This window comes from Crocodylus porosus, unplaced genomic scaffold (genome assembly GCF_001723895.1).
Source record: "Crocodylus porosus isolate Cpor-Errol unplaced genomic scaffold, CroPor_comp1, whole genome shotgun sequence".
Taxonomy (NCBI): Eukaryota; Metazoa; Chordata; order Crocodylia; family Crocodylidae; genus Crocodylus; species Crocodylus porosus.
Window position 1 is genome coordinate 595,053 of NW_017728938.1, and position 13,005 is coordinate 608,057.

The 13,005-nt window shown below is 42.5% G+C and overlaps 1 protein-coding gene across 9 annotated transcripts in view; it reads right to left on the bottom strand.

The window, feature by feature from the left end:
* The window catches only part of PBRM1 (polybromo 1), a 121,359-nt gene that overhangs the window by 69,448 nt on the left and 38,906 nt on the right, over window positions 1-13,005 (bottom strand). For all 9 annotated transcript variants that reach the window (XM_019547406.1, XM_019547403.1, XM_019547400.1 and 6 more), the window contains one exon: window positions 5,256-5,472. In XM_019547406.1, coding sequence (XP_019402951.1) covers window positions 5,256-5,472 — 217 coding nt within the window. The remainder of the gene's footprint in view (window positions 1-5,255; window positions 5,473-13,005) is intronic.

Sequence of the window (13,005 nt, forward strand, 5' to 3'; positions counted from 1 at the left end):
AGATGATCTGTTCAGGTCCCTTCCGACCCTAGAAACTATGAAACTATCTGCCACCTCAAAATGTTCCCACACTACACTACCCCCTCGCTTCTGGGGTATGGGTGCAGATCCCCCTCCTCAGCAGGCGGAGGCACAACAGCAAGAGGAACTGACTCAGCTGAGCCACTTTCCTCTACAACTTCAATCTCCTCTGAGGTGCTTTCAGGAGGAGACCTGGTTCTATAGAGGAACTTTGAGGGGTGTGGAATAGAAACTTACGATTCTCCCTCCTTCCCCAGAACTTCTCTATGGCACTGAGTTCCCCTGGTTTCAGATCCAGCTGCTCCTTTGGCACTGGAAGGCTCAGACTGGAAACTGAAATTGGGGTGGAGGAGACTGTCATGCTGGTGGTGCTGGGGGTTATTATTATTGCTAGTGTTAGTGGAGGTGGGGCAGGTGCAGACACTGCTCCCACCTCCTTGCAGCCACTAGCAGCAAATACCTCCTGGCTACTAGGGAAGAGGCTACGTCTAAGCATTTTTTTTGGGGGGGGGGGGGGGGAGGGGAACTGACAGTTCTTCCTTTACCCTCTGCCATGAGACCTGGCACCTGCCTTTTCAGCACACTTCATAATGTTTGCTGTGCTGGAAAGTGTGTGCGTGTGTGTGTTGCTTCTCGGCTTCTTGAAGGCTCAGATCAAGTGTTGTATCTTCTATGTCCATGTAAGTTCCGGTGGCATTCACTAGTATGCCTGGTTCTTATGGACTTGTCAGGTCTCACCTTCTCTTTGGGATCCAGATAGCTTGGCGTTAAAGTATTTGTCTTGCAAGGCCTTCAGGGGGTTCTTTCCTGCCACATCTTTGATGGAAAAATAAGTTTGTTATTGGGAGTATGATGTTATGTCTCACCTTCCCTGGGACCCTCCTTAACTTTGCTTGTCCGGTTTTCTGATTCGGGGCTCTGCCTCCCCTACACCCTGCCTTACATCAACCTTAAGTTGTTACCTTCTGCTCACCTCTAAGGTGAGCAATGGTGGTAAATTTGTCTTGGCCTTTTGACCTTGTTTCCAGGGATGTCTCTGCTTCTCGGTTATGTCATTACTGTGGTCTGGACTCCCAGCTCTCTCTTCCATTTGCAGGGTCCCTGGCAGTCCAGTCACGTCTGGAGGCATCCGGGATCCACAGCTCGGCTTGAGGTAAGTACCTTAGCCCTTGCAAGCTTGTCTCCTTTCCGTGTGCCCCCTCCTGAGGCAGCCACCCCTACTCCTCTCTGGAGCTCTCTCCTCCTCGGGGCTCTTCTGGCTCCACCAGAAGCCTCACTTCTGGTCCTCCAGGCTCTGCTCCTGGTGGAGCTTTTATCTGTCTTAAGAGGCCAGGCGGTGAATCAGCACCAACTTGCTGCCATAAAACAGGTCCATGCCGGGACTAAAGCTGATCCCAGCTCCTTCTGGACCTGTTGTTCTTTTTTTCCCCCCTCTTTCGTTGCTGTGGCGTTTTCCCTGCTGCAGTTTTGCTCCCACCAGGTTTCTGGTTTTTGTCCAGCTCCTGCCGGCTCGGGAACTCTTCCTTACGGGGCAAGTTTTTCTTCAGGGTATTGCCCCTATTACAGTGCAATACATTTTCTTCTATCTGTTTAGTGTGTGTGTGTTTGTGTGTAAAATATATCTTCTATGTGCAATATATCTTCTATCTGTAATATACTGGAAGGGTGTATCCAATCCCTTCCAATAAGAGAGACTAGCAAGTGACTGACTACTAGGAAGCCAACCACTGCAGCCGGCCAGTACCTTTCACATACTGTTGCTTCCAGACAGATAGCTCACAAAAGGCAGAGAAAGGCTTCACACGGAGTCTTATGTTTCTCCATCTCTTCCCCAGAGCACTGGAATTGGAAGAGACCTCAGGGACAGATAGCAGACACTGGGGCCAGCCACAGATATCAATATCGGAGCAGTCCTCCCCCCACCTTTTCCCCCTCCCTCTTCTGAGTTTGGTTCCTTGCAAGCCTGCCTCCAAAACATTCTGAAACGTTTTGGAAGATTTTGTTTCATTTGTGTTTCGGATTTGGTGTTTTGGACGCCGAAAAACCTCCGAAAGGAAATGGTTGCTGAAATGTTGCACAGCCCTACAAGAAACAAGTAAAACCTTTGCTGGCCTTGCAGCCATTGTCAGAGCTGGGCCCTTCAGCTCTGGTCCCTTCTCTTTCTCTGCTCAGCTGGGAGAGGAATAGGAAAGGTAGATGGAGGCCATGGGAGAATGGAACCATAGGTTGCTGAAACCTTCTCTAGAAACTCCTGGCTGGTGTTAGAGAAGGATGCGGTATTTTGAAATATTAAGGTCTGGAATGGCACAGGAGCCAAACAGGAAACCAGTTGGGAAGCTACTACTCATTTATTATATGATTATGTCCAGATTTGGTGATTCTGTTTCTTCTTTCAATTACATAACTATAGACTCCAAATTATCCAGTAATATTAATTTCTCATGACAGCCAGCTAGCTCCTCTCATTAACTTATAAAATCAGACCATCAGAGATGTACAGTATAATTAAGGAATACAAATTAACTTACATTTGTTATCATAAAATGTTTTTTTCCTCATATCCTCTCTTTTACTGCCTATATATCTTTTTTTTCCCCCCATTCCATGATTGACCCAATGCCTATCTCCATACCATCTGTTTTTCTTGATTTTTATCTCCTAGACATTTATTGTGCCCCTCACTCAAAAGAACTGCATCCCTCTTACACTTAGGAGGAATATGAAAGACAGAATCTATTTTCTGTTGACTATAACAATCCTCTTCAAAATAACCTTCCCTTCTAACCTATCCCCTTTTTGTCCCATTTTGCTTCTACATGCTATGATCTCTTTATCTTACTACAGGAGACCCTCGCCATTTGCAGGGGATATGTTCTCTTATCCCCCGTGAATGGTGAAATCCACGAATAAGACACTGCGTTCATGAACGCTGTCTGCGTGCTCCTGGCAGCTTGCAGGGGAGACACGGCTGCTCTGGCGGTGGCAGGAGCCTGGCAGCAGCAAGCGCGTAGCTCCCAAGGAGCTCCTTTAAGTGCATTTAAGAAGCAGCTTTGGCATTTGTGAATATTTGAAACCGTGAATGCTGAACCCGCGAATAGTGAGGGTTTCCTGTATTCTCTGCTCAGCTTGCATTCAAATCCATTATACTATATTAAGAAATAATATTGTAAGTCAAGAGCCTTTCCAAAGGCCACAAGGACAGTCAAAAACAGGCCAACTCTGAAACTTATAGCTTGAGGTCTATCTAAATCACAGTGGGGGGGGGGGAGAAGGGGGCTTACCAATCTCTGCGAGTTGATCGCAGCCTGAAGGTGTAATTCCATAATCATTTCATGGCGGCCCTACCCCTCAGTGCTGATTGGCAGGGAGACCCTACCCCTTCGCACTGATTGGTGGAGAGGCCTTGGAAGAGGGGAAGGGGGAAATGAGGAGGCAGCTGCCATCTTGTCTACTGCCCTTCATGCCACTCTACCAGATAGCGCCTTCCCTTCTTTGTAGTGAGGACTGCTGGCTCACACTGGGGATTAGGCATTTCATTATCAAGTTTTTTGTCGTTGCTGATTTTGCAGACTTCACGAACTCTCTCAGATTTTGCTGTTTCCGTGAAACCACGAATTAAATAGGTCCCTACCTATAGCTAGCCAGAAGATAACCTATAAAGGACTAACATTATGAGCAACATTATTTCCCACATCCCAAAATGGTCTGAAATCTGCTCTAAAAACTTAACACCACACAATTTCAGTCAAGCCCACAAGACCCTCCATGGGATGAGCTTGCATGATTAAAATGTAAATATATATTTTTTAAAGAAGCACTCACTATAATAACATTTCTTTTTAGGAACCAAACAATCTCTGAATGCTTTCTAAGCAAGGAGAAAAAGAAGTCCTAAAATACAAGATAAGCCATAGCATCTTAAGCCCTTCAGAATCTGGGGATTTAATGAAAGGAAGAGACTATGTAGCCACAAACTTTATGGATTCTAACAGCCTACTCTGGCAATATGGCCTAGTTTAGGAGGTCACTGTAAATCCCACCCTCTACCACTCCAATTGCCTGTGCTTCCTCCACTGCAGATAACCCAGCCCTTTTTGTAGCAAGGGGAAGCTCAAGCATGAGAGCAGCTAGAACGGTTGTGGATGAGCCCAGTCGCTCAGTGTAAGCGTGTGCTGCCTGGTCTAGAGCTGCTCCAGGCCAAATCCAACCTCTGCAGGCCAAAGGTTGCTAACCCCTCATCAGGTGACTAAGCTGTAATTCAAGATCTCATGCATTCCAAATTTAATTCTGCCATTAACTTCCAAATTTCCATTAAATTTGATCCATGAATTTAAGATATGCCATGAAAGGACACCACTTTAAAGGAGGTATATACAGTCTGAGTAGGACCCATTATGCCTTAGCTTCCTCTATAACGTGAATGTAATATATAATTAAACTTGTACATGTTTAAGTATGCACGTAGGCCTATGTAAGCATTTTTGTGTATACAAATATGTAATAATAAACCACTGAAAATTAAGACCAATATAAATATTACATTTCGCTTTTCAATGAACTAGATCAAAGACATCCAAATACTCATTATTGCTAGGTACAGTAGACAGAGATGTCAGGAGTTTCTTTCCATTCCGAATACAAAAATAAAATGTTAACGAAGTGCCAAAGCTATACTAACTGGTCTGAAAGGCAAAGTAATTGCTACTTCAGATACCTCAAGTTAGCTAATGGACGTAAAATGGTTGCTTTAGAATAATGCTGTTCCTGGGCTAATTTGTTCTGGTCAATGAAAGAGCTAATTATAACCTATGCACAGAGCTGCACTAATTGTACTGCTTGTGGTTCTGGAGCTAGCACATATAGACCCTAGCTCTGTATGGCACTGCTTTCTGCTGTGCAAACATACCAAGGGGTGGCACCTTTCAGAAACATTCATTCCAATTAAAACTTAAAGCAAAACAAAAACAAAACTAGGCATCTCTGAAGCCCAGTCAGAAGCTGTGTGCATACTAATATGAAAGGTGAATGTAGTAAATAATTCAAACGAGTTTACTTTTACTCTTGATATCAGTTGCAGAGAGAGTGCATTTAATGGATAAAAATTGCATAGAATACCTCTGAAAGAAAAGATTCCTATAAATATATATGCTACTACAAAGTATAAAATTCTGGAGGTAAAACAAGATCTTGTATATACTTGAGATCAACAAGTATATTTCATACTTGTTTCTTACCTGATCTGCTGCAATGAAATAGGTGTTTTGATTTGCTGATAATAATCAGGATATTTTTTCTTGGAAGGCAGATGGAAAAATGGTTCTGATATAAGCTGGCCTTGGTTATTTCGACAGCTCCTAACCGTATCATAAAGTTGATAAAGAGGGTTAGAAGTATCCATAAAGGAAGTAATGCTCTCTGCTTCAGACTCTCCTTCTTCATAACGGGCAGCAGCTTTACAGAGGAAAAGGAAAAAGGAAGTGGAAAACACAACAGAAAAGTTATTACATAAATCTTTGTGGTTCTGTCTGATTATCTTATTCATAAGTTTGAAAAGTCAATAAGTGACCTTAAAGTGAGGATATCTACTAAATTATTGATAGTCAGATTCATAGCTTTCGCAGGAATATTATAATCTGTGGCTTCTGGACATTAGATAAGAAAGCAGCCAAAACATTCTACTTGTATTCTCGCTTGGCAGAGAAAATTTCTAATTCTCTTATCTGATACAGACCTCAGCACAATTTTTCATATTCTTTGACACCTGCACATTGACTACTGTAAAGTGTTATACATGTGACTGCAGAGGAAAGCCATGCAAACACAAACTGGTATAGGATACAGCTGTCTTGCTTACTTAACTGCCAAGTGAATATCACTGATAAATAACAGCATATCACAAGGGTCAGCAATTCCCGGTATGTGTGCCAGAGCATGGCATGCAAGGCCATTTTGCTGAGTGTGCCGCAGCTGGCATAGACTCTGGGCAGCTGCTGCCAGCCAAGGAGCCCAGGCTGCTGACAGCTGGTGGCCAAGAGCCTGCAAGCCCTGCTACAAGCAGCCTGGGCTCCATGGCAAGTAGTAGCTGCCTAGAGCCCGGTACAGTTATGGCAGGCAGCCAGGAGGCTGCCAATAGCTGCACTGGTATCCAGAGACCCAGCACTGGGTCCATGCTGGCAGTGGCTGCACACATACCTCCAGGAGGATGGCAGAGGCAGGGGCTGGGGTTGTGATGCCCCAGGCCCCTCCCCTGCCATCTCCCTGGAGATGTCCATGCCCCCACCACCACCCGAGAGCCCAGCGCAACTGTATGCAGCCTCCCAGCTGCCTGCCACAGCTGGTCTGTGCTCTGGACAGTTGCAGCAGATGGCGCACAAGCTGCAAACACCTTCACCAGGCTCTGGAGCCCCAGCAGTGACTTCATACTGGTGGTGACTGAACGTGTGCCTAGGCGAACATGGCAAGGATGGGCCAGGGCAGCACAACCCTGACCCCTCCCCTGCCATCTGCCCAAAGGCATGTGTAGCTGCCACCAACAACCAGGATAAAGCCCCTCACGGCATGCCCCGTTATCTTAAATATGTTGAGTGGACTGAGGTTGGGTATTTTTGGTACTCTGGCCACAAAAGTTGCTGAGCCCTGGTTTGTCATATTGTTGGCATTGTACTACATGGTTACGTTTTATATTTTTAAAATACAAGTTACAGTGTATGCAAGTATAGGTTAGTGGACCCACACAAAGTGTCAGAATACTCTGGGGCTCAAAGCAATTGAAGAGAAAATTTATACAATCTTTGAATGCTCAACTAATGGGATATAGATAACACAGCTTGCCTGTTATGCAACCCTGAAATTCCATGACTATACAATAGATTCATATTTTCCATAGAAATAATTTAACTGAGATGTCAGATTGCAAAAAACTATGGGACTACAGATACTGAATGTTATACTGCACAGGTACACCAGCTAAGAGTGTAGAAAAAAATATTGCAATCCCTTTTCAACACAGCTAGCCAGAAAATCCTCTAATGTAGATATACCTATGTTGACAGAAGGATACTTTTGTTATTTTAACCTAAGTTTTATGGGGAGGTCTGCTGTTCTGGCTTAGTGGTAGCATTGTTACCTACAATACAGGAGACCCAGGTTCAGTTCCAAGATGTGCACATAGCTACAACCATCAAGGCACTTAATATCCAGACTCAGTCTGGCCTTCGGATTCTGTCTCAATGGCCTAAAGCAAGGATGGAAGATCTGGGCAAACTCTGCTCTTCCACTCCTGCCTAGACACCCGTGTCAAAGGTCTGGGTGACCTCTCACATATGCACCATAATCCAGAAGAATTGATGGCTGCCTACTACTTCGGGGAGTTGGTATGACAGGCAGAAAGAACTCTTTCCACTTTCATATCCTGTATCTGGACTAGCAGGCTCTGTCAAGATAGGTATATTTCCATGGGTTCTGCAAATAGTCCCTAAATTTTATATTCACACAGATATGAAAGTATGCATGATAGAATAATTTTGTAAGTACTTCTGGTGCATATAAGCAGTTACACATCTTAAAAGCTTTATAATTAAATGCACACAATTTTAGAATGGTTTCCATTTAAGCATTTCAGGATTCTTTTTAAGCATTAGTGAATTAAATTTCATAACCCTTAGAATACCTAAGCATTATTTAACGTCAGTGTTCCCATTTCTAAATGCTTAGCAATCACATTTTGAGAAAATTATCAATAATTTCAGAGATAAAACTTTTGGTTGAACCTAAACAAATCAATATGATATGATTTTAACATATGAATTGTGTGTGCAATGTGTGTGAGACCTCTTAGGTCTGATTTCAGCTCTGCCAAGAACTAGCAGTTACAATTTTTCTTCCAATGGTACTGCTTAAAGTTAACTACATAGCCAATCTATGAGAATTGAGAATTGTTATAAAAGTAGGAACTGGCATACTAGAGTTGGAATTTTCAAAAACATTTAACAGAGCAAGTTAAAATAACTGGCTTCAAAACAATATCTATATATGTATATATTGAAAGAGGTTAGCTTAAATTTTCTCCCTCTCTCACTCTTTTCATTGACATTATCACACATGGACTGAAGAGTTTACTCTAGTGAAGGTTAAGCAGAAAAACAACTGAGACTACAGTAACGTCTGAGAGTTCTTCTATACAGCCTGGCCCTGGCTCTGGCCCTGGTGCAGTTACAGGGAAAGCCTCTTGCCACTGATGCACTGCAGAAGCTATGAGGACTGCACTAGATTGGAACTGGATTGTTTCCAACTTGAAAAGTTTGCCACTGCTAAAATACTGCATGGATACAATAAACAAATGAACCATAACGAACACACAAAACCCCAAACCCAAATGCCACAGCTTAGACCCACCAGCCCTCTGGACTTTAAGTTACTAAACAGAAGGCTATTTTGCAAAAAGAAAGGATCATCTCACTCTACTGGTAGCATTTTAGAAAATGTTATTGTTATATCAACAAACTAAGATAGTATGTTGCAATTTCATATTGTTTCAAGACTGATAAATATTTGACCAACAGAGAGAATAAAAAGCTATTTCTAAAATAAATAAATAAAAATCAGAAGTAGAATTTGTTTCAATGAAAAATGTATTTAAAATTAAGATAACCTATGGTAAAACACAGATGATAAATCTATACAAATCATTTAAAAGTTTAAAGCAGTGGTTTTCAACTTTTCTGGACTTGAGGCACCCCTCCGTAACTGTGAATTGAGCGGCACCCAATTTAAAAAACTGATATGCTCTCTACTCCTTGTAGAGAGGCTGAGCAGTGGGGGTGGGGAATCATACAGGCAGGGGCAAGCCTGAGCCTGTGCTTATCGCCTCACACAGGACCCTTCCAAGGATCTGGCAGCACTCAGGGGTGTCACAGGACCCTGGCTGAGAATCACTAGTTTAAGCAGCATATTTGCTGCAGAAAGTCAAATCACAAAACTGGGGAAAAATCTTTCATTATTCACCTAGCATTTCAGTCTGTAGATGTTTCATTCTAATCTATTCAAAACTGGGAAACCATTTTTTTTTTTGCATTTGAATTCAAGCTCCATTAAAATACAGCCTGACAAGTTATATTTAAGGACCTACCAAATTTGGGGCAGCTGCTCCCCACCCCCCTCCATGGTCTGAGCGTGGTGCCAGTCACCATTTTCAAAGCAGAACACAGTGCCCATCCCCCTCTGATTGGCTGAGGGGTCCCAGAAGTCCTGCCCCTCCCCCCCACTTGTTGGTCAGTCTCATGCTTTTTTGTGGTCCCTGCACTTTTTTGTAGGGGACATATCAAAGATTCACAGATTGTCAGAGGCTAGAAGGGACCTTGCAAGATCATCAGGTCCAGCCACTAGGAAGGAAAAACAACTGGGGTCAGGTGACTACCTAGTCTCCTCTTGAAGATTTCCAGGGCAAGTGATTACACCACCTCTGGAGGGAGTTTATTCCACAGTCTGGCCATCCTAACTATGAAGAAGTTTTTCCTAGTGTTAAGCCTGAAATGGCCTTCCAGGAGTTTGTGGCTATTACTCCTGGCTTTCCCCAAGCGTGCCCTGGCGAACAGTTGTTCACTGACCCCTTGAACTATTCCCCCGATATAGTGGTAAGCTGCTACTAAGTCCCCTCTCAGCCTTCTCTTTTTTTCAATTTCTTTGCAAACAATTTCATGGTTTCTGCAAAAAATGTGAAATCATGATTTCAGTAGGTCCTTAGTTCTGAGTAAATAAAATCTAATCATCTAGAAACCAGCAATGTATTAAATGTAAGAACTCATGCTATAAGTGCTGTACAGCAACAAAATACAAGACAACTTCTAAACCACGGGTATTAAACTAGCCTCCTGCTGTAGGCTGGATCTGGCCCACTGTGCTTCTTGCAGCCCACAGCAGTTTGCCTCCAGAGGCAGCAGCAGTAGCAGCTCCAGGTCCAGTTACTGCCCAGTAAATGTGGCAGCAGCAGCTCAAGCTCCTGTCACGTGTCACATGCCCCATGCTGGTACTGGCGCTGGTGCCGCTGACCAATGTTTTGCGCCAGGGTGGCACAGAACACACAGTGGAGACAGTGACGGCTCTGGGTCTAGCACAGAGCATGTGGCAGGGGGGCCAGTGGCCAAAAAGCAGTGCTGACAGGTGAAGCAACTGGGGCTATGTCAGCCCTCACTTGCCTTCCTGCCTCCAACTGCCATGTCTGCATCAGGTTACTCCCCTGGCCACGCCACACCTCCACCCCCAACTTCCAGTGGCCCATCTATGTAGCCTGGTAGGCCAGAAATAATAGCTTCATGGGATGAATCCAGCCTGTGAACCACATGTTTGACACCTCTGCTCTAAACTAAAATGTAAAATGGAATAAACACTATAAAAGAAACAGTAAAAATGGGGAAGATTTATATTATACCACCAAAATGTTTCTATATATTTTTTATTAGCATTAAATATTTGCTGATAATGTAGCATCAAAAGTGTGAGAAGGCATTTGTAAAAAAATAATTTTTAAATAACAGTTTTTACTGGTTCCTGAGAAGAAGTGAGGAGGAATGGACTAGGAATGGAATGTTAAAGAGGGGAAATAATACAAAAATAGAAAAGTAACATTCAAACATGAAAAAGCAGAATCTTTAAATTTAAATGGTATCAGAACATAGCTATCTTTTAGAAAGAGACCAACCTGGGAGCCTATAATTTATTATTAGGCAATCTGCATCATGGTCATACTGCCGGCAATGCAGAAAGAACTGGCAAACTGTAGACCTCTATATTAAAGTTTCTCATGAGTAGAGAAAGTTCTTTGGGTAAATCTGATATCTTTTATTAGATCAACTCAAATAGTTGGAAAAATTCTTCTTTGCAAGCTTTCGGATATAAACACCCTTCATCAGGCTAAGGAAGCACCTGCAGTTGGTGTGTGCTCTTCCTGGATAAAGCAGCCAGAGGCCGGTATGCATGCAAGAAAGCCAGTCAGTGAAGGTGTAAATCGAGGAGTCAGTGGATGAAAGACAGGCTGGAGGGGAGCGCGCAGGGAGAAGTGTAGCAGGTACCTCTCCACTGTTTACCAGAGTCAAATGTTAGGCAAGTTATAATGTGTCATAAATCCAACATCTATATCTAGCCCATGATTTTTTGTATCCAGGAGGTTGATGAAGTGAAGTTAATAGGCTTATCTGTGAAAGGTGCTCTGTAAATTCCCTTTGAGGATTAGAACTGAAGAACTGGAGAGACAGTGGTTTTCTTGTGAGAAATGTGCCCCCCACAGGTAATTGGGTATTCTTGTTTCTAATAGATTTCTGGTGTGCGTTCATTCTGGTTGTTGCTTGGTTTCTCCTACATGTTTTCTCTCAGGGCATTTGGTACATTGGAGAGACATCTTACATTTCTGGAGGTGCATCTGTAAGATCCAGGAATGTTGATGGTTCTGTTGTGGGGTGTAGCAATTGCAGACGTGGTGGAAATATGTTGGCAGGCTTTGCATTTCTTGCCATGGCATGGTCTGGATCCATTCACTATGTTTTGGGCCATAGGATGTTTGTTTCTGGTGATGGGGTTAGCGAAGTTTGGTGCTTGTTTGAAGGCTAGGATGGGTGGTTCTGGGAAGACATCTTTAAGAATTGAGTCATCTTCTAACTGGGTTGCAATTGTTTGAGAATGTTCTGTATAGGTTCGAGGGAGGGGTGATACGTCATAAGCAGTAGTGTGCAAGTCATAGGGGGTTTCCTTCTATACTACAGCAATTTTTCATGTGGTATCCGAGTAGCACTTTCAAAAGTGTGATCTATTTGAGTTGGTTTAATAAAAGAGATGAGATTTATCCAAAGAACCTTGTCTGCCCATGTCCCTAGACCAACATGGTTACAACCTATACCCCTATAATCATGAGTAGATTGCACTTTATTCCTAACATGAAGTTACTTACCTGTACAACAACTGGAAGTCTCTGGGAAGTGTTGTCACTATATTATATGCTCCTGTATATATAAACAGATGAATGCACCCCAGTATTGACGTACATACACCCATGAATTTGAGCTCAGAATATTTTTTGGCCAGCAGTGCCTTTTGAGCCTCTGATACTGAGGCTGAAAATTTCTATTTTCTGGATATAGTTTGGTAATTTTTTTCTAATTAATTAAATCAGGCTGTTTTCTTTAATGCTTTTTGGTGTCATTCTTTTGGGGCATTCAATTTTCTCATTACTTACAACAAATAAGTAAACAAAAATAATTGAAATCATTGCAATAAAGCTGATAAAATTCAAATTTATTTTAAAACTTTTGTCAAAATTTGGGGTGAGTCTTCTAAGCCAAAAATAAAGTACATATTGAACCAAAGGGAGCATTGCAATAATTGTCAACACTAACAGTTCTGTCAGGAAGTCAGTATGGCTGATGTTGGAACTATAGTAGTGAACATTAAAACAGTTTATGCCAATATATCCATCAATTTTATATATCAATGCAATCCTAAAATCTTCGTATCATGCCTCCTTTGAGTTCCTACAGTAACCACATCAGGCCATATTCTCCTTAGAATGTGAATAACAAAAAAATTTAGATTTTTTCCTCAGTTAAAGAATTTCTAGACAATCCACCACTCTCCCCTCAAGAGCAATGCTCTTTTATCCTCAGAGTTTTCTGCCAGTTTCATCAGAGACAGAACCTGAAATTCTGGACAGCAAATTTTCCAGCTAACTTATCCTAAGCTCACTAGACTACTCCTGGAAAGAGACAAAGTTGGGTCTAAAACACTATGATCAGTCTCACAAAGCAGGCTCTTGCAGGAGAATGAAAACTTAAAATCCCAACAGATATCTCAGGTTCTCAAAACCAGGACAAAAGTGAAGGGGAAAACCCAAAACCTGTCAAAAAGATGAGCCTACAGGCAACTTGTCCTAACCTAGTTAACTCATTCTAATCTAAAATTAAATTTTACATGTTAAAATAATAATAAACCCGCCCCCCC